This window comes from Tinamus guttatus, unplaced genomic scaffold (assembly GCF_059628265.1).
Source record: "Tinamus guttatus ecotype Peru unplaced genomic scaffold, ASM5962826v1 Tinamus_guttatus_pri_ptg000403l, whole genome shotgun sequence".
Lineage (NCBI taxonomy): Eukaryota > Metazoa > Chordata > Aves > Tinamiformes > Tinamidae > Tinamus > Tinamus guttatus.
The window spans coordinates 1,836,931-1,857,600 of NW_028288937.1; the positions used below are offsets into that span (position 1 = coordinate 1,836,931).

Here is a 20,670-nt window from a genome sequence, read left to right on the forward strand (position 1 = left end):
TCTGTCAAAACCACAGCCATCTTCCTTGCTGCTGGTTTATAAATAACAGTTAGAACATCATATTCTGCAGAGTGAGAACACTGTTTGAGATTCAAAGATTTTTGAAGCATCTTTTGAGGAATATTGAAACGGGAAGGATGGTGCTAACTGTCAGGTCAGCACTGGGAAACATCTAGGGGATATTATGGCTCTTAGAGACTTGCAGCTATTTCTCTAATTGCTTTCCCAGATGAGAGCATCTTAATTTAGCACAGTGAGGAATGAGGGGGTGATCGTTCTTATAGCTGTTCAGAATTTCCATAGGAGGAATTACTCAAGATTATCAATGTAAATACACACAACTACAGCATAGAGGATTTAGAGCACTTACCACAGTGTCAAATTCAACCCATACCCCAAATGGCTTAACTGGCATTTCTCTATGCTCCCAGCATAAACTGGGATTTTTTTTCCTCCCCATTTAAAATTTGCTTTGCTTAGGCTAAAAACAGGCATTTATCCTAGAGGCTAAACATTCCATGAAAGCTACAGGTTTTAGTATATGTAACTAAACTCAATGGTGATCTGAGCTTATCTGGGCTAATCTACACAAAAATTGCTGAATATCACTACACTTTTTCACCATTGATCGTCACTTTTACCATGTCTATATACACACCAAACAAGCAAATAGCTGTGCTGCATTTCCACAGCTATTCAAGTGAAAAAACAAAACACGATAGTGTGGCCTGTGGCACCTTGAAGAAGACCAGGGTGCAAGGTCACACATCCACCTAGAAATCACATCACTTGGCATTTTAAAACACTCGTTCAAAATAAATAACTGAATCTTAATGTTAATTAAAAGTCTAAAATCTTTAGTCTCATGTTAAAAGCCTCTCTCAAACCCAGGCACAGTGGATTACTCTGGGGGAGCGGGGCCAGAGACAGAGGGGGGCACAGAAACATTCCCAAACACACAAATCAGAAGTGTCAAACCTCAAGGAGTCAAAGTTGCACTATTTTGGCAACAGTCTAGGCCCAGGTGCATCTAATACCTTCAAAACCCTATTGCACAGCCCTGACTTACTACCGTGAAAGTCTCAGTCTGCATAAGCTTCCAGGTGTTTTTTCATTAATGTAAAAGGAAGCAATTCCTTCTGCTAAATATAAAGATTTGTTTTAAAGCAAGGATTAAGCAATCTTTGCAAAGAAATCATCACCTCTCGTATCAGTTAGAAAATGATGTTAATCTTTTGTTAGTGACATAGAAGAGGACATTTCTCTGCACACTTAAAAACAAAGACTAATACAAAATCTTCAGTACAAACTTTATAGGGAATTCCAGTACAAATACTCGTAGTATAAAACTGCATCACTTCCATACAAAAAGACAATCCTGTACAACATTTCAGTGAAAGCAGGCTGCATAAAAAGTGTTGCCAGCACAGATCTAGAGTATAGAGAGTAATAGAAAATCTTTTCTCAAGGTATGAGTCTAAGGGCCATATGTATTTATGCCCTCTAAAAAGTTGCATACCGAATTTTTTGCACAACTTAAGCATCCATATTCAGATCTATCAGAGGCTGTTTTTTTAGAGTGATAGATATCTCATTTTACATTTAAATCCATTCAAAAACATGGTCATTTTTGACACATAGCTCTGATATACAAGCTGCACAGTTAACAGCCCTGCACTTAGCCAAAACATTCTGAACAGGGCCAGCAGCAGCTTCTCCAGGGGTGTTCAGTCAAAACTGCAATTGGAAGTGCAAGTTCCACTTCTGAAGATGATTCTTAGCAGAGACAGGGACAGAGAGATCACTCAGACTGCACACAAGGTATATATTGACATTTTTTGAAACACACCAAGCTTGATATCATCGTATTCACTTAATTAGATCACCTTATTAATAACCTATACTCACAGGATTCTTTTAAGATGTGTTTTTGAGGGTAGAGGGGAAACCTGACTCTGGAAGACACACTGACTCTTGCTGGCATACGCAGTGGTCTGTTACAGAGGAATTCAGCTTTTAGAACATTTAACTGCTACTTTAGCCAGACAAAATATTCTGCAAAGTTGAGTATCTCCAGTATTTTGCCACAATATTCTTCCCACCTATATCACACGAAAGTTGGAGATATTATAGGTTGCACAGCACTTGCTCTAATGCTTTAAGCGCAATTTAGTGAATTCTGCAGATACCCCCAATATACAAGATCAGTCAAATCCAAGTTAATATTAATACTCTCTGTTTTATTCATGAGAATACAGGAGTGTTGACATACATATTATACTGTGAAGTGTTAAGACCCTAGTATTGCTCATTCTGAGATTCGCAAGAGAGATCTACAAAGAGTAAACTGCTGCCATTTACTGCCTCCTTTGTAATCTGTCCATCAAATACAAAGCTCTATTACAATGGGAAGTGATTAATATTTTCATTTGAAAGCATCCAAACTTAAGTGACATTTAAGAAAGTGGCAAGGAAGAGCTGTGAGCAGAGACTCCAGAGAGTCATCACACACAGCATCTTCCGATTTTTCTCATGGCAACTTAAAACAACCTGCATCTGGCATGACAAGAAAAGCCATTTAGTAATTATTTTTCATTCAAAGACACTGCCATGAAACTCAGCTCTTGCAAGAGCACCTACTTTGCCTAAACATGCAAAAAGCCCAAATGCCTGATCTCAAGCTCTGAAAACAAGCAACTGGACTTTAACATTTCATAATCCCCAACAGCACATATTAAGAATACATAAGATAATGTGAATGTATAAAGCACTGTGAGCTATAAGGGTGTTCTTTACCTTTTAAAATACTCTTTAAAGAGTTAGAAAGCTAGAAAGTGTTTCAGAGGACTGGCTTCATGGCTCTTACAAAAGTGAAAGTAAATTGGATCAAGTGATTATTGACATGTTCCATCTTATACAGTTTTCCTGAGTAGAACAAGACCCCATGCAGTATAAAATATTCTCTTTCCTACACAAAGTAACCACTAATCACTATCTCTGCTGAATACAGTCTTCCATATTTTTCATAACCTGGTAGTTTTAGATCCATGACTGAGGGGATATGTCAACTTTTATCCTACCTGAGTCCAAGTAGCTGAAGATATCCATCTGGCTCCCGAATCTCTCATGCAGCTTTGTTAAAGTCTTGCTTTCCTTTCAGCATTTTATGAAATAATGAAAAAAGCAAATACATCATGGAAGCAGTAAAACTATATCACAGGGAGTAGACATTTTCTTGAATTTTTCCTTTAGTTTCCCATTCTTTAAAAAAGTGCATACCTCAACTGCTTCAAAGTTCCACTGTTCATAAGCTTCCAGAATTGCTCATGTACAGGAGACCGAACCCAGCCCGTGTTAACAAGACAAGCTACTTCTTTTCTTTATAGTGCAATGAGCTTTATCAACTGAATCCTTTCACAGTTGTAAAAGCATATTTACGAGTCTCCATTACTCTAGAATGGAAAGCTTCAGGACTGAATACACTACTTAAAGAATATTCATATTCAACATATGTAATCTGATTTTTTTCTTTATGCAGCTGTAACAGACAAATGCAAAATTTGCACCATATAGTTCCAAGACACAAATTGTAACAGAATACAGACAGGAAAATGCAAGTTTCCCCAGCAAATAAGCACATTATGAACATTAAAACAATTTCCAAGACAAATTGACCCAATTAGTCAGGGAAGACTTTTTTTTTTTTTTTGCACTTGTCTCTTCTAATAAAAAATATGATTTCATCTCTGATCGCTCTTTATTCTTGGAAAAAAACATGAAGCTCATGCTTACCAGCAATGTTATGCAATACAAAAAACATCATTAAGACATCTTATTCATACAAATACACATTGACAAAGCAGGAACATATAGGATTTGACTGTAGATACTCTTCACTTAAAGGTTTGCTGTTTGTAACCACATCCCTTTCAATATTGACCAAATCACCCAGAGGAAAACACTGATTTGTTTTAATGACTTGAAGGAAATACTGCTATCCTTAATAATGCCACCTACAAATCACACTTACTGCCACCTATCTGACAAGCTATTTTCACTTTATGCAGGTTGACAGATACATGTTTAAGTAGATAAAAGTAGCAAAATTAAAAGCTTCTCTCCTCTCACTATCTTTATCCCTCCCATTTCCTAGTGAGATGATTCTAATGGGAGAAAGGAGAAAGGCACAAAGGTTAAACCTTAAGTGCCTTTTCAGTTAATATTATTAAAGCAGTTCGAGTTCTGCCAAAACCACTCTGAGCTAGAAATAACAAAACTGTGCTCCATAGGACTAGCTTGTATTGGCAAGAAATACACAGCTTACTGGCTGCAAAATTAACACTTCTTGCTACAGTCTCTTAAAAGGAGAAAAAAAAAATGTTTTAAATAGGCATTGGCAAAATTTCTCCCACTCCCCCCCCAAAAAAAAAATTCATTCTTTTAAACCTCTGAGGTTCAAACATATTTCAAGCATCTAGCTGCAATCCTTTCTTGGCCTGAGGTTTTCGATGATTCAAATTTAGCAAGCTGAATTTATCAGGTTTTTGAATGCTTTCTTAATTACCAAAAACTGAAAAGATTTGGAGCCACATCAATCAGAATACAAAGCTCACTCTTGCAATATACTTTCAAAACAAACTTTGGAAGAAAACAGAAAGATAAAGGTGCTTCAGTTGAACATGATAAAAATAAACCATCATGGACATTTTTTTTTTTTTTTTTAAATAGAAGACTAGTAAGGTGCCTTCTTTCATTACTGTATCATATGTTTGATGCTTCTGTGACATTTGGAAAGTAAATACATATTCAGGCAGAAAGGTCACAACCAGGTTAGAAATCCTGGTCTTGTTTAGGTCAATATCTACTAAAGGACATAAGCACAGACGACCACTTCATAACAACTGGACTCAGACTCTTAAGACATCTTCAAAACAGATAAAATACACTCATTTTGATTGTCATGGCAAAAGTTATATACACAGCATGTGTGCTTATAAAATGGGAGTCAATGGACAAGTATTATCAAAAAAAAAAAAGCCTACTGACAGAGCAGAGGTTCTGCGTAAACAAAAGTGACAAGTCAAACGTAAGCCTCAGCTTCCAACCCAAGTTCTGATACTTCTTTGGTCCAAGGGTACAAAATATGCCACCATAACAACTATAGGCCACTATCAGCCACCTGACTTCTACGCTGTCTTACTGAGCTTTCGGTCTCTGAATCAGCTAAACGTTGTTCACTTAAGTCTTCTGTTTCTTCTTCCTCTGATTCTTTAGCAAGTATCAAGTCTTCTTCCAAGTCATCAGCACTTGAATTTGCTGCATCTTCTGCATCTGAAAGATCCTTTACCTCTGCAGTTTCTTCTACATCATCTGCTGAAAGCTCTGCAGACTCCTCTGGTTCTTCTAATGCAGCATTTTCCACATTCTCCTTTTCAATCACTTCGTCTAAATAAAGACAGAATTGCAAATATGAAGATCACACGGAATCTTAAAATAGCATGTCCTTTAAAGTTACATCACTAGGTAGGTATTCTGCAACAGTCATGATCATTGTTGGCAACTTCTATAAAGACAGATCCAGTATACTTAACTCTTTCAAAGAGATCATCATCAAATGCATCGGAAAGAAAGCAGTAAGATCCTGGTAAGTTTTGACACTAACATCTGCTATCAAGTATCAAGTCAATCAGCTGCACACATACGCAATGGGTTTTGATTTGTTTTTCTCTCCTTACAGTGATGTTGGACTGCCAAGATGTTGAAGATGACCATACTGCATGCTTAGGAATTTTAGGTTTGGCCAGTGCCTTACTGGCAAGTGTCACAGATGCACCTTCATACCCAACATACACACCAATACTGAACTTTAAGAATCAGTATTTAATTTAAAAGGCAAGTTTTGCTTCCACTTGATAGTGGAACCACAACCACATCACAAGGTGTTCTGGAAACTAATGCACACCTTGTATTGATAAAGGATTAAACAGGTAAGATATTTGTGTGCAAATTTTTGCTTCCCATAAATATAGGGAGCAGAACATTTTTCTAGGAGTGCCTTGTTCAGGCTCAGGAAAGCACATCTCCTACACAGAGGAAAAACGATGCAGAAACAGCTCCCCACATATGCTTCCCCCCTCCTCATTATTACTTCCTAGAAAGCTTGGGGGATAACCAGTATTGCAGCAGAAAGTCTTTAACCACACACACATCTACCCCAAAACTCCGCTCGTCCAGGATATATAATTTAAAAACATCATCTCATGAACCTGGAAGCTAGGAACTCTTTGGTTCTATTCTTTCTTCGCACAAAGGTTTTTGTGGGGACTCAAAGCCTCAGCACTGCAACCAGGTGTGATCCACAGCTAGTGAGACAACACAGCTGAAGTCTGCTCACCCAGCACTCTCAAATATGGATTTTTTTTGAACTTCTTTTCTTATACTAGTTTATTATATCCTATAGACTCTAAATTCATTTTCTTCCTTCCACCTCCTTCATCCCTCAACCACACATATGCAGAACGCAGCACCTCCAATGCAGTATGAAGTTTGTTTAAGGGTGGGGAAACATCCAGCCAAAGCAGATTCCTTGCGGATTTAAATAAAAGATCTGGCAATAGAGCAGCTGCACAAAAACTTAAAAAACCCAGCGCCTCTCTTCAAAAGACTTTCTGATTTGGAATCCATTTTATTTCAGCTTCCACAGCTGAATAGGCTGAGTAGTGAATTTTTATCTGACAGAAGGTTACTTTACTGACCTCCAGGTGGAAAGTTAGATACTTAAAATATTTTGGTGCTTATCAAATTTTTTTCCACAGTTTGACTGAAATATATTGATTATTGGTTCACAACTAAATCCTTGACAATTTATTGCCCTCCTTCCCAAATATGCACATTTAAAATCCATAGTATCTCACTCCCTTAAACTTCTTACCAGATGTTTCATCTCTGTTTTTTGTCTTGGATGGGCAAAGGCAGTCTGAAATCAAAACCAATACCTGAGTAAAGAGAATAAAATATGACATTAACAATACACATTTTATCCCAGCAGCACATCAGAAAAACATAATGGTGATTCAATACCATTAAAAGGAAGAACTAAAAGATAAAATTTGCAGTAAAATATAGAGCATTCTCTAGGATAGGGGGAAAAAAAAAAAAAGAAAGAAAGAAAGAAAGAAACCACAACACAAAACACAACAAACTATCATCTTGCCCCTGCAGTGTCAGAAAAAGAAAACATATTTCTAAAAGAAATTCAGATTTCCACTGTCAGGGACGCAGTACCAACAGTACCAACATATAATCTAACAAATCTTTCCAGTCACTTTCTAAAAATTCAGATCCTTATTGACCAAAACAATAGTTTTGTTAGTTTACTAAGAGTCACCCCCCAGTGTTCATATTTACTAGGGAAAGCTTTCCCTAAGATTGGCTCACAGTGAGGACAGCTGTGACTGCCCTAGGCCAGTCATGCAAATGGCAGAGAGATGTTCTAACAACCACAGAGCTCTAATATTCAGGATATGAGTCCAGATGTTTTAAACTGTCTTGGGAGTTGCAGATCAGGCACATACACCTCTACAGGTAGCCCTGTAAGAACTTGACATAGGTATTAGAGAGGTTAAAGCTACATCATTTAAGGATTAGGAGAGGATACCATCTCAGGTCTACAGGTAAAACATGGTACTTTTTCCTCAATGAGGGAATACGTACAGCTGTATACACGGTACACCGCAGTGCCAAATACCTAGGATAAGAATTTTAGTTGCAGGTGTACATAAAAAGCAGCTTAAAAAAGGTCACTTGGAGTTTGTTTTTTTTTTTTCTGCCCCCTTCCCTAACCTCTAAATTACACTAAAGCAAAAGTTCTAAGAAAGTCTAAGGAAGTAAAATACTAAGCTCTTACCAAACCCAGGGTCAGGCCAATCAATAAGGTTGTTAAGACAAACACTGCATAGGAAACCCAAACATGAAGTCCAAGAGTGCCAGTGAGGTAGCTATGAATTTGCTGCAAATGAGAAGACTTATTATAGAATCACTTATAACACCATAAATAATTTAGCATCTAATTGAGACTTCTCATTCAAAAATATTTATACTAAAGTCTTTAAAATCCTAGTCATCCTTCAGAGCCCAATTCTATTTTCAATTCTTGTTTTAATTTTAAATTTTTAAACCTTAAAATTAAGTTTGATATTTGAACAAATTTTACAAGTTCAAATTTTAAGAACTTGAAATTTGAAAATAAAAAAAAAGACATTAGAATTTTTAAATTTAGAATTGAATTTTTGAAATTTTGAAGACTTGAAAAATCTACTTTTGACACTGACATTTGATATTATTTGATCTTTTGAAATATTGAGATTTGGTGTTTGGAATCTTGAAGTTTTGACTTATGACATTTGAGATTTCATATTTGAAAACTGAACATTTGTTGAAATGTGAATATTTGTATTTTTGAAAATTAAAAATTTTGAAGTTAAAATTTGGAAATTTGCTATTTTTTTTTCAGAATTATGTTGACATTTTGAAGTTTCTCTTGAAAATTAGAAATAGAAGCACTACCCCACAGTTACTTACCCGGATCCACCCAGAGAGATGGAAGAGTCCTGCCATGCCATGCATCCTAGAAAATCAAGATCAGAAGCACAGATTTTAAGCCCAATAACATTTAAAATACTTCAAACAAACGGATACTTACAGTTGTCACTAGAAATTGCAAGTAAATGAACATAATATTGGGAAAATGTAGTCAGCTCAACATACAGCTGACTAGGATAGCATAGTGACTTGAGAGATTACATTTGGGCATAATTCGTTTCCTAGCAGCATACAGCCTCGTAGTCATGTTCCCTACTATTAAATACCCTGCAAGCCTCCTGCATTTTCAGATGAAAAATAAGGATATCCTCTAAATCTCTACTTTTAATACATGCTATACAGAACACCTTGAGCCAGAACGAAATGCAGAGAATATCTAACTTTGATTCACCTTTTAAATCATGCAGGCATTTTATGTTATTTCAAAACAAACTCAACCCCATGGAAATGCAAGCACTAAGACTGACTAATGTCCCAAATAAGGGCACAAGATGATGGGCTTAAAAAAAAAAAAAAAAAAAAAGAAAAGAAAAGAAAAAAGAAAAAAAAAAAAAGCTGATTACGAGGAAATTTTTCAAGTCTGTCTGCCTGTCCCACGTGACCAGAAATCACACAGTAAAGACCTACATAAATACGCACTTCATTCCAAAACTTAGCAGATAATTGACACTTGCACAATGGTCATGGCTATACTTTTTTTTTTTTTTTTTTTTTTGGATCTTCAAAGGCGATACAAACAGGCCTCAGCAGGCATGAACGAAATTGAGTGCAGATAATAAACTACTTTGAAAGGTGGGAGGTGCAAAACAGACTGCCCATAGAGATTGCTTCTGCAAATTCTACATGATTAAGGAATAAAGGTCTTGTGTCTTTATGCTGTCAATATAGAATCTTTAATGAATTATAATGCCTATATTCACTCTTAATAAAAAGAAAGTTTTACATTATAGAAGAGGGAGACTTCCATCCTGCTACAGGCTCCACAGCTTCCCATTTTCTCTCTGAAACATAACCTTGAAGATCCTCCAGTGTCCGTGAGCCTCGATATCTGCGAAATACTCCATCTTTTGCACTAAAAGCATAAATACATAACAAATCCCATAACTCTCTACCTGGTAAAAAATATTGTAACATATAAATTACATACTTGCTAGGTTTTCAATTTTCTGGGCAATATGATTTCCAATGCTTCAAAACTGTATCCATGATGGACAGTCTCAATTTTTAAACAGTATTTATAGGAAAGAAGTTTACTCAATTCATTCAGGCTAAAGAAAAGACACAGATAAGAGCTTCACCAGTATCATCAGAGTTCTAAGCAATAGTCTGAATTCATATTAGAAGCCAGAGGGTTTCTTCATTTTCACCTACATTTTATAGTCGCAGTTTAAAGGTGAAAAGTACAAGTGCATAAGCACAAGTGCATATTAATACTCTATATCAATAAATTAAGAATCCCAACAGTACTGAAATTCTACATTATTACCTATGCAGTGAAAGGTATTTGCACTATTTTCCATATTATCTATATAGTCAGTTATACAAATGACGAAATAAGAAGCTTTTATAAGGTCCAATGTTTCTGATCTCATATACTCTGGTTTCTAAAAGCTCTTACTGAAACTTAGCAGTTGTTCCAAGTATTATTAAATATTTTTTTCCTCAGTGAAGAAAGCATCATGTATCTGGATATAGATATAGGAAAACCTTTCAAATAATTTAAAAATATATAGTTACATACTTTATGTTCATAACCATACTGAACTCCTGAGAAACGCTTCAAGATCATAAAAACTGGAATAAGCTACTTCTCCATTACATTTACCATGCTACCCTTCAGTAAACAAGAGAGGAAATAAATATGTACAGAATGGGCAACTGCTTTCATGATTATGAACTTACTGGTAAATTGTAGGCAGTGTTGTGACAAAGAAACGACCACTCAGGCCTAGAAAGAGGGGGGGAAAAAGTAAATTTAAACAAATAAAAATGAAATTTCTCAGCATTCTAAATTATCAGTAAATACCTGCTAAATACTATATTCATAGACTAAACAGTCTGCATAGTTCTTAGCTTTACTTCATATGAACATGGTTACAATTTGCCTGCAAACAGTAACAGATTCTAACTACTGCTGCCATGTTAAGGGAAAATGCTTGTCTTGAAGAAATGCTTACTATGGAATGATTTTTCTGCACAGATCTCACCCAGGATGCATATTTGCACACACTTGAAATTTGACTACATCTACAGTGTGCCCCTCCAATCAAAAGGAATACCACATAAATGCACTCATTCTACCTATTTTCACATTTTGCATGAGACTGAAATCTATTCAGGTAACATCTCAAAGAATTAATTGTTATGAACCTTTATCAGTGACTAATCTCATATAGGTGATCACTGTTTAATTGAGAAAGCTGGGCTACTTCAGGTGATTTTACCCCCAGCTCTCAGAATCTGGTCCCTGATTTTAACTCATCCCGACTGATGTGAAACTATTCAGAGGATTGTACTTCCTATTTCAGGCACTCTGAAGTCACACAAAGCAGACAGAAAATTTATTTCCATATTTGCTTGCTTGATTCTTCCAAATAATTCAACCAGCCTGTTTGATATGCTGTAGAAAAACAGTCTCCCCCTTCAAACATGATTGTGGTTAGAAGACGATGTTTTAGATTCTAGGTTCTCATTCTTCATTCCCTTATCTCATTTTCCTCTAGGTGAGCAAAAAAAGAATGCCAACAGCTTGCTAGTAAAGCTTGGAAAGTTTTAGCATTCTGTTTTGCTAAATACTGCAAAATTAGTCATGAGATACAGTTTTTTCATCACCTAAAATGTGGTGTCATGTCAGCATTTTGAGCCCTACACCAAAGGTGGCAGAAAGGACAAAGGAAGATGAAGCAGGGCTTCATGAGGCTAAGTGATTCCCACACCAGGAGCTGTGGTGGCTGCTGTCCCACCGACTGGGAAATAAGTTTCTTCACAAGTATCAATTTACCAGGGACAGGGCAATTCAGCTCACAGGGCAAGGAAATTCTCTAAATTATAAAGAAAAATAAAAATGTGAGTGGTGATGTCTGAACTCCTCTAGTCTTCCATTCAGTTCTACTACAAAGTAATAACTGAAAGGACTTCCAGCATCACTGCTGTGTTTGGTACCCCAGTGAAACATCCCCATTTCCGGTCTCAATATGCTGAATGTTTCAACAGTAGCAACAAAGGGGAAACTATGCACATTAAGACTGGCAAGTAAAGTGATTGGAGTGTGCTGTAATTCTATAAAGGCTCTGCTAGCCCTGTAATCCTCCATTCTTTGGCATGTGCTGTAATTAAGAACCATGAATGGCAACTTTTTCCTCCAGGTTTTAGAAGTGCAATTTCATGCAACTATACATATATCCAAAGTATGTAGTGCAATGTGACTACATTGATTTTGATGAAGGTGTTAAATTACCAAAGCTAATTAAGGGACCATCCAGTAGATTTTAAAAATAAATAAATAAGGGATGGAGCACTGAGAGTACATCAAGGAGAAGGCTGAAGCATAGAACTGCAGTGAAAAATATCCCAAAGAACTTGGAAATACTTCTAAAGAGCTCAAACGCCTTAAAAATGCATCAAAAGGTTAAATGAGTAATAAATACTTGTTTTCCAGTTTGTTTCACTAGTTTCACAAGTGGACACAGTTGACAGTGGATAGAGCAGATACAGATATCTCATATGGAAGTAGATATTGTAGCACTGTTGGGCCTGCTTTGCTACCACTGTGAATCCATCACTTGGTCAGCCCTTTGACTTGCAGAAGTCAAACACTCTTAGAGGTTTTAAAATCTAATATTGATGAGAATTTGCAATCTAAGAAGACTTCTAGTTAAGAGATATTTAAGTGCTCATAATTATGATACTCAGTAGTCAGAGTTCAGACAAAAACAAAGAAATGAAAGAAATAGTCCCTTACCCTACCAGGTCCCAGTACTTCTATTCAAGGTCTTTACCAGAAAGAAGACTTTTAAGAACTTCTATATTCTGTTTTTATGGCCTCACTGCTGATAGAGCATTTTTAGGTTAGTCACACCTAAAAGCAGCAATCAAGGCTAAGACCCTATTTGTTCAACACTACGTAAGGTACTCTTTTGGCTATCTGATAAATGAGACAAGATAATGGGATGGGTTTATAATGTATCCCCAAACGTAGCCTTAACCAGCAGTCAAGAACACCACAATAAGCACTCTGATTTTGTCAGCATGAAGCAACAGAAGTTGGCTTAAATTAAGTTTATTCTGCACAAAAAGCTCCAATGTTCAAAATCCTCTGTTTATTAAGCTGTTAATGATTAGTATATGCACTAAAGAGGCCCACACCAAGAGCTCTTTGCCATCAAAAGTTTTGTATACCTGCAAACATTTAACAAAACATGAAACAACTTTAGGTCTGGAACAATTGACATTTCTTATGAATTTAAGCTGTGACCTCAGGCTCTGAATTGTAAATCATCCCTTTGCTATTAACTTTATCAAATTAACTTACTTGGAAAACCACATTTTTGAATAATAAGGGAAGATTTGCACATGTTTCAAAAGGTTTAAAGAAAAAAAGGCCAAGTTTTGCCTTTTTAATTCTAGTAACATTTCTCCCCACCTCTGTCAAAAAAAAAAAAAAAACCCACACATGGATACAAATGTTCATCCCCTCAAAACCAAAATAAACATGAAGTATTCCGAAAACATGTAGCAGTATAAACAGTCTTAGTATTGCTTAAACACGCATTCAAAACTCTGAAAGGAGTCACTAAAGATAAGGCTGCTTCCTACCTATGCACATAAGCGCAAATACAGTGGTTGAAGTCATTTCTGCATATACACTTCTCCCACAACAAAAATGTCATATGCACTATTACAATTAAACAAGACAATTAGCCAGCACCATAGTGAAAACAGTTAAATGAAATGAACTTAAAGATGACTCACACCATAGTATTACTACCACACCCTGAAAATCTCAGGGACTTCAAGCTAGGAACAGGATATAGCTGTGGGGAGAACAAAGAATGAGACAGACAACAGCTTTCTGTGAAGCAGATTAAAATCAAAAATAAGCCCCTTTTAGCACAGCAATATGTTGGATCACTCATCTTTTTTTTTTTTTTTTTAATTTTACAATTAAGTTTATAACTCCTATGCTCACAGTTGCGAGCTACATGAAGTGAAATGTGGATAAAATCATCGGAGTTCCTGGGATATCAGCCAAGACAGAAATGAGCTTTTTTTTTAAAAAAAAAAAAAAAAAATAGAATGCAGCACAGTCCCAGGTGCTACTTAAATTGAATATTTTATTAAAACACAGTCTATTTCACACATACCTGGTTCTTGACTGACATCCACCTTTCCCACAGTGATATCTAGAGGTTCACTTTCCTTTGCAAAAGTCTCCCATGTCAATTCAATTTGCTGACAAGCTGGACACCAAGGAGCATAGCTAATGGAGGAAGCAGGTTAAATATATTAGTATTCTTATCCTTATATGCATTCAAATTGATTTACCACACAGAGAAAATACCAAAGAATCAATCACAGAAAAACTGCAGTCCTTAATCAAGTCTATTGAGTAGGACAATCAAATAGCTTTCCATCAATCCCTACATACGTTCCTCATGTTATTAAAAACAAATCCCCATACTTGAAAAATTCATAACCAAATCCCTCACCACTCAGAATGTATAATTTACTATATTTACATAGAAAAATGGATCAATTTACCCAGCGGCTCTTTGAATTACTGAACCCAGGCTGTCCTGGCATCCCTCAATGTAACATTTCATATTGATTCCACACACCTCCGAATTTCTGGAAGTAATAGTTGCTTTATCCCACTACTCAATACATCAAAACATGCCCCTTTTGATTGCACTCTTCAGTGATTTAAAGGTTCAAGTCAAATTTCTAGTGCCCATTCCGTGTCTCTTCCAAGCTTCCTTTACTGTCATGATTAATTTGTAGGGGGAGAGCAGCATGTTTTAATAGTTGAATTTCCAATACTAACATCTGGAATATCAAAAAAAGCTGCAGTTACTACTGACAACATAAACACAAAGGGAAGAACTGATTTAGAAAGGGTAATACAGAATAATAAGAAAAACTATGAGTGTTCATGGTGACCACATAGAAAGCTATAACCTCAGATCTCCTGAACAGGAGCAGCCTTAATCAAATTAGAGATACCAGATCTTGAAAAGAAATAATCAGGGAGATGCTTTTGCAGAATTGGGAGCAAGAGAGAAGAACCACGGTCTACAAACACCTCCTAATGGCTTTCTGGCACTTGAGATATCCATACCTAGCATCCAGCTTGGACAAAAATAAGTGAAAACAACTAATCCCTCAGATGAGAACATTACCCGTGGTACAGTCTACGGTAATTTTGAAACCGAAGTAAGTATTTCTACATGAGAACCTGTATCCTTTTAAGTTCTAAATGATGAAGTCAAAAACAGGCATTGCATTTTACAGAAAAAAAGCTACAGATATATGATTTCAGAATGAAAATTAACACAGTAGCTTGTGAAACAGTGCCATTGTGCCTTACAGCATCCAGAAAAAAACATGGGCCTTATCCTGCCTGGAAACAAACCTTCAGTAGCTTTCTAAAATATACTGGAAGTATACTGGAAATATCACATGCAGAACTGCTGTTTTGTATTATGCTGCCTACAGAGTTTTTTTTTAACACTAGCTTGACAGAATCTGTATATTAAAATAGACCAACAGTTTGTAACAATAGCTTGACTGATAGTTAAAAACTGCATGACTGACAGATAATGCTGCTGCTCTTTCTGTAATACAGACAGAATTAGGAATTTATTCTAAACGCAGCTCCTCTAGATGTGCCACACTCATGTCATAGGATTTCCAAGATTAAAGAATCCTTTAGCCTATTTAAAGTAACATCTGACCTTAAAATGCAAATGTCAACATGCATGTTTTAATTTCATATTTATAAGAATTCTTTCTAAATGACTTAAAGTGGAAAATTGAATGCCAACATGGCCAGGATAATATCAAACAATTAGAATCACCTTTCTTTAGCCCAAAGACATGTTAAACTCCACTTAAGCCACAATTCAGTAATGACAGAACTTAGTTTAGCTTCCTGGTTTTTATACTAATATCAGAAATAGGATGGAAGTACAAGATCCAGTCATTCCAGCCAAACATTGCCATTATTTGCACTCAGTCGTGTTCGTTAATTCAGCGCACTAAGCAGCGCCCATCACACTGAACTTCACTGGATCAACAGAAAGACCAGAAGCCTGGATGCTCTAGACTGATTAAGGGGGAGGAGGGATATTCTTCTACTGTTACTGGTCATTACGTGTGCTAGGACTTTTTTTTTCCCCTCCTCCCAAACAAATATATAACAAAATAAAGGCATTGCCTGATTCTTTGGGTGTTATCTTAAGACTATCATCTGATTCATACCTGTTCTTTAAAAAAATAAAACAAAAAACAGAAAAATTAGATGCAAGACTGGTGGTATTCTAACTGATAAGGTAGGTTTCAGATAAAAACAAACAAAAATGTACAACTGACTAAGTCAGAGGGTGCTAGTCAAAGATTCACCCTTTAGTCCTTGTAATCTACCACTAACCCTATCACAACAGAACAGATGTTGAACGCTGACACAGGACGTTTCTTCCAGTGCCACCTGCCCCCTCATTCCCACTTTAGCACAAACAGAAGTTCCCAGTGGATGCTCCACACCAGTGGAGTGGTGGTAAAAGTTTCAAAATTGCTGAAACTCTAGAGATTTTGAAGATCAAAAAGGAAAGAAATTCTTGGTTTTCTTCTGATTCTCCTCCAAACACACAAGTGCCTCCAAATTGCAGGCCTGCCTGAGGATTTTTGCTAGATACTAAATAACTCATACTCCTACAAATCCATTTCTGAGATTCAACATTTCACTAATGAACTGCTATACTATGTCAAAGCATTAACAACATCTCACTAAAGTTTACCAAGAGACCATTTTAAGAGTCACAGCCCCACTTTGACTTTTGTTACTACTTTGGTCATTTGCTGTAGCCCAAACAAGCCCAAAACCAAAGCCAATTTGCACAAGCTATCACAAAAGTTCACAAAGCTAAAGCTGGAACTAACCACAGCCACAGGGCGACTGGACTGGCAACATACTGAGGCACAGTCTAGAACAAATGCTTTGGAGCTGCCACCTTGACCTGTAATTTTGTAAATCCCCACTGTATTATTTTTAACTTGATACACATAGATTTTTTAAATAATACATTGATCAAGGGGATAGTAAATGTATACTATGGATGTTCTATAATCCAATTGCATCCTTTAAGACAATATTTGGAACACTGCTTTTTACTTATTTTAGAGACCAGTAAAGAAACATTTTAATATTACAAGAACAAGAAGAGAAAGCCAAAAGTAATTCCTTTTGGAATAAGCAAAACGAATAAACAAGAGGAAAAAAACTGCCATATGCAATTCAGAAAACCTTTCCATTTGCCACCAAAGGAGTTTTAAGCTTGAGTAGTGATTTATAAGATCACTTAAAAACGATTAAAGATGTTCCAAGACATCAGCAAATTAAGTTCCATCGTTCTATATACTTTCATCCTCCCTACAATAGTAAAGCAGCTGCTAAAAGGGGTATTTCAGTTTAACATTTTATCATTTTCTGATCAGCCAATATGCAGCACAGTAGTTGGCCATATGTTCAGTTATCAATTAACAGGAGTTCACACTTCATTTGTTCACTTCCTCTAAATTCTGCCAGAACATCTACAGAAACTTTGCAAACAGACCAGTTTTAGCAACTTGAATATTCCCTCCATTGACCCCCCTCCCTTTTATTAATTGGGCAAAAGAAACCTGACCACTAACAAATCAAGATGGAAATAAGTCTACACTCTTACAAGCTACAGTCAGAAGATTCCTCAACCTCACTGAGCTCTAAATCTAAATTACAGTAAAAGTTAAATAACCTGTAGAATTATTCATGGATCAGCTTATTTACACAAGCTGTTTAGAGCCAAAGTGCTTAAAAGCACTAATCCCATGTAAACACCAAAACATTCGGCTAGATTTTCAGACTACTCCTTTGAAACTCAAGACAAACATGGTAGTGGGACTTAACAAGTGCTGAAGCATTGTGACAAGTCTGGCCAAATAGCTAGCACAGAACGATGTTCAGCTATAAATACTAATGAGTAAAGTAGGATCCAGGGCAATAAAGTCATAGGCGAGGCAATAGCCTCTTCCCCAATCAGAAACTCTACTCAAAGCAATGCAAATTCAACACTAAAACTGAACAACAAGCCTCAAAGAAGCATTTAGAAGGAGCATGAGTTCAGATGTTGATGGTGCATATCCTGTTTCACAGGCTCCCTGATCTCACACCCATTGAGACACTAAGTCTTCAAACAAGCTACTGAGCTCCCACATCTTTTAGGAAGTCTGGAGGACAACAGCTAAATAACAACCACATTTTGGCCATCTACCATAACTCAGGGCAGCACCTAAAGAAAAAGCAGCTTGTCTTTACTGTGACATATATTCTTCCAGAAACGTTTTTCTCCTTCATCTTCGAGTATGATCACATGGGATGCTATCATGATTTTGTTAGTATGACTACTTAATCTGATTAAAACTGTCAAAACACTTCCAAAGCTGCCCACGTGCCACAGAAAAAGCAAAACATTTCACAGCTGCACAGCACACCAATTCCATGTGAACATACAACCTGTCCAAATTATTTCTCACTGCTCTATTAAAAACACCTCAGGTTTCTTTTTCCCCTTGTGAACACAAACAAGCGAGTTGCCTTCAATACAATGCAGCACGTGCACTTCACAAGCAGCATTACACCACAAGTGAAACCAGAATATCTGTGAAATTATTTAAACTTCTGTCCCTACAAGCTGAGGTGAAACCCTCCCTAGGTGCCATCAGGACAGACACCTGGAGCGCATGGCACCCCCAGACTCAGCCTGGTGCAAAACGCTGCCAAAGCCGCAGCTAGGTGAGAGCTAGGGCTACGCTGCCCAGCGTGACCCCACAGGGAGTAACCAGTGCACAGAGACGCCGAAATCCTGGTTAAGCCACTGCCTCCTGGCCTGCTGGCACTCGAGTGCCCTCTGCCAACGCCTCCAGACGAAAAGCTGAGGGGAAAGACACTAACTAGAGCATCGCGCTGCTAAAAGAGGCTCGGGGGAGGCCTGCAGGGCCGGGGCTGCCGCTTCCCGGGGCTGCCGAGGCGCCTCTCGGGTGACTCTGGCCGGGCCGGGCCCGGCCTGCTCCTCCGCTACCGGAGCTCAGGGGTGGGAGCGCAGCCTCGACCCCCGGCGCCCCCCGCCTCGCCGAGGACGGGACGCGGCGGGGCGGGCGCGGACGGCAGGGGAGGGCTCCGTTACTCACAACTCCACCATCCACTGGCCCTGCAGCACCAGGCTCCAGTTGGAGCCGCCCAGCACCTGCACGCGGCTCCGCGGCTCGTCGCCACCGCCCCGCGCCGAGGCACGGGCGAGCCCGGCGGAGAGGGAGAGCAGAAGCAGCGCGGCGGCACCGCCGCAGAGACAGCGCCGCCGCCACTGCCCGCCCCCGCGGGCGGCCGCCATGTTGCGCGAGCCCGGCCCAGGAAGTGGAGCCGGGGCGGGGCGGGCGCCCGGTAACGGGCACGGCCGGGGGGCGGGATCGCGGCGGCCGTTGGGCGCGGGAGCCGTTGGGGCGCGGTCGCCCAACGGCTCTCGCCTGAGGCGCGGGCTTCGGCGCCCGCCCCCGGGAGCTGCGGGGCTCGTCCCGCCGGGCAAGCCCCGCGCGTGGAGCTCCCACAGCGGCTCCCCGCCTCGGCCGCCCAAGCCCCTAACCGTCCTCGTAGTGATAAGTTGCCCTAATGTTCACTCCCGTTTCAAATTGTGATCGTTGTCTCCTTGTTTTCCAGTGACCACTGGAAATCACCACTGTTGAAGGGTGATTTAAACTAAGCAGGACAGGTGTCCACTGTGTTTGGGTAGGATGGCGGGATCGTTAAAACAGACTTAGGATTCTTTAACCAAGGACATCCTGAAACTGCTAGGCTGTAAGGATACTTTTTTTTTTTTTTTTTTTTTTTAACACAGACACAGTGCAAGCTTGTCAGGAAAAGCCAAGCTCCATGTATCCTGAAGCGAACTGTCTTCATTATAATTCTAAAAATCACACCCATAGGTCAAAAAGACCCTCGCTCAGGCAAAGACCCTTCCCCTGAGCATAAGTAAGTGGAGATGTTGAGCAAGCAATATTAGAATCGTATGTAAATTCCTAAGCAACCAGTGGAAGAGGGATGGACTTGGGAAGCTTCTAAGCGTAAATATATTTTGGAAAGCCAGGAGGGTGTGCTTGGTTTGTGGGAAACCATGGAGCACCGGGCTTGCACAGATCCGAAATAAATAAGCAAATGTCTCTCCTGAGTGTGTGATTATTGCCTCACTGCACACCCGGCAATGAATCTGCAGCAAAATGCCTCCATTTCTTGGTCACCTGTCTGCAGGAACTAAGGGGTGGCTGTTGAGTCCCCCTCAAATCCAATGCTTTCCAGGCTCAAGAAGACCCTCACGAGGCAAGCGCTTCTGCCCTCATTGTGGTGGCCACTGCTGGACTTGGTCAGGTTTATCAAAATTTCCTGTATTGGGGGTCATGACTGGATGCAGTATCCAAGATGTCCTGCTACGAGTATGGAGTGAGGCCGATGGTCACCCTGCTCCGTTCCTGGCCATGCAGCCCGGGGTGCTGTTGGCTCTGCTCGCTGCCCGGCTGCGCTGCTGGCTCGTGCTGGGTCCTCCGTCTGCCAGGGCCCTCAGGGCCTTTGCTCCCTGGCCACTCAGTGTCACCTGCACCAGTGCCTCCAGCACCATCTCAGGTAGAGCACTTCACGTTTTGTCCTGCTGACTTTAATGATCTTCCCGTTTGTCCTAGTCCTTTAGCTTGTTTAGGTCTCTCTGAGTGGCAGCCCTGCCCTCAAGTGTATTGACTGTGCTCCCATTTTGGTGTCCAAGAGGATTTGCT

General features: G+C 38.9%; 1 protein-coding gene across 1 annotated transcript; it reads right to left on the reverse strand.

Moving 5' to 3' along the window:
• Window positions 1-4,435: 4,435 nt before the first annotated feature.
• On the reverse strand, window positions 4,436-19,244 carry TMX4 (thioredoxin related transmembrane protein 4). Its single transcript, XM_088531247.1, has 8 exons — window positions 19,045-19,244; window positions 13,965-14,080; window positions 10,504-10,549; window positions 9,545-9,673; window positions 8,581-8,626; window positions 7,907-8,008; window positions 6,932-6,995; window positions 4,436-5,445 (listed from the first exon to the last, which is right to left on the reverse strand). The coding sequence occupies exons 1-8, from the start codon at window positions 19,242-19,244 to the stop codon at window positions 5,159-5,161; spliced, it is 990 nt and encodes a 329-aa protein (XP_088387373.1). The 3' UTR covers window positions 4,436-5,158.
• Between the last annotated feature and the right edge of the window lie 1,426 nt (window positions 19,245-20,670).

Bases quoted from the DNA above. Each gene is read 5' to 3' on its own strand.
- TMX4 (XM_088531247.1), bottom strand. From the start codon at position 19,244: ATGGCGGCCGCCCGCGGGGGCGGGCAGTGGCGGCGGCGCTGTCTCTGC. The intron at 8,627-9,544 runs GTAAAACTTTCT...TTGATTTTCTAG, and splicing joins AAGTCTCCCTCTTCTATAAT to GATGCATGGCATGGCAGGAC. The intron at 8,009-8,580 runs GTAAGTAACTGT...TCTCATTTGCAG, and splicing joins ATCTCTCTGGGTGGATCCGG to CAAATTCATAGCTACCTCAC.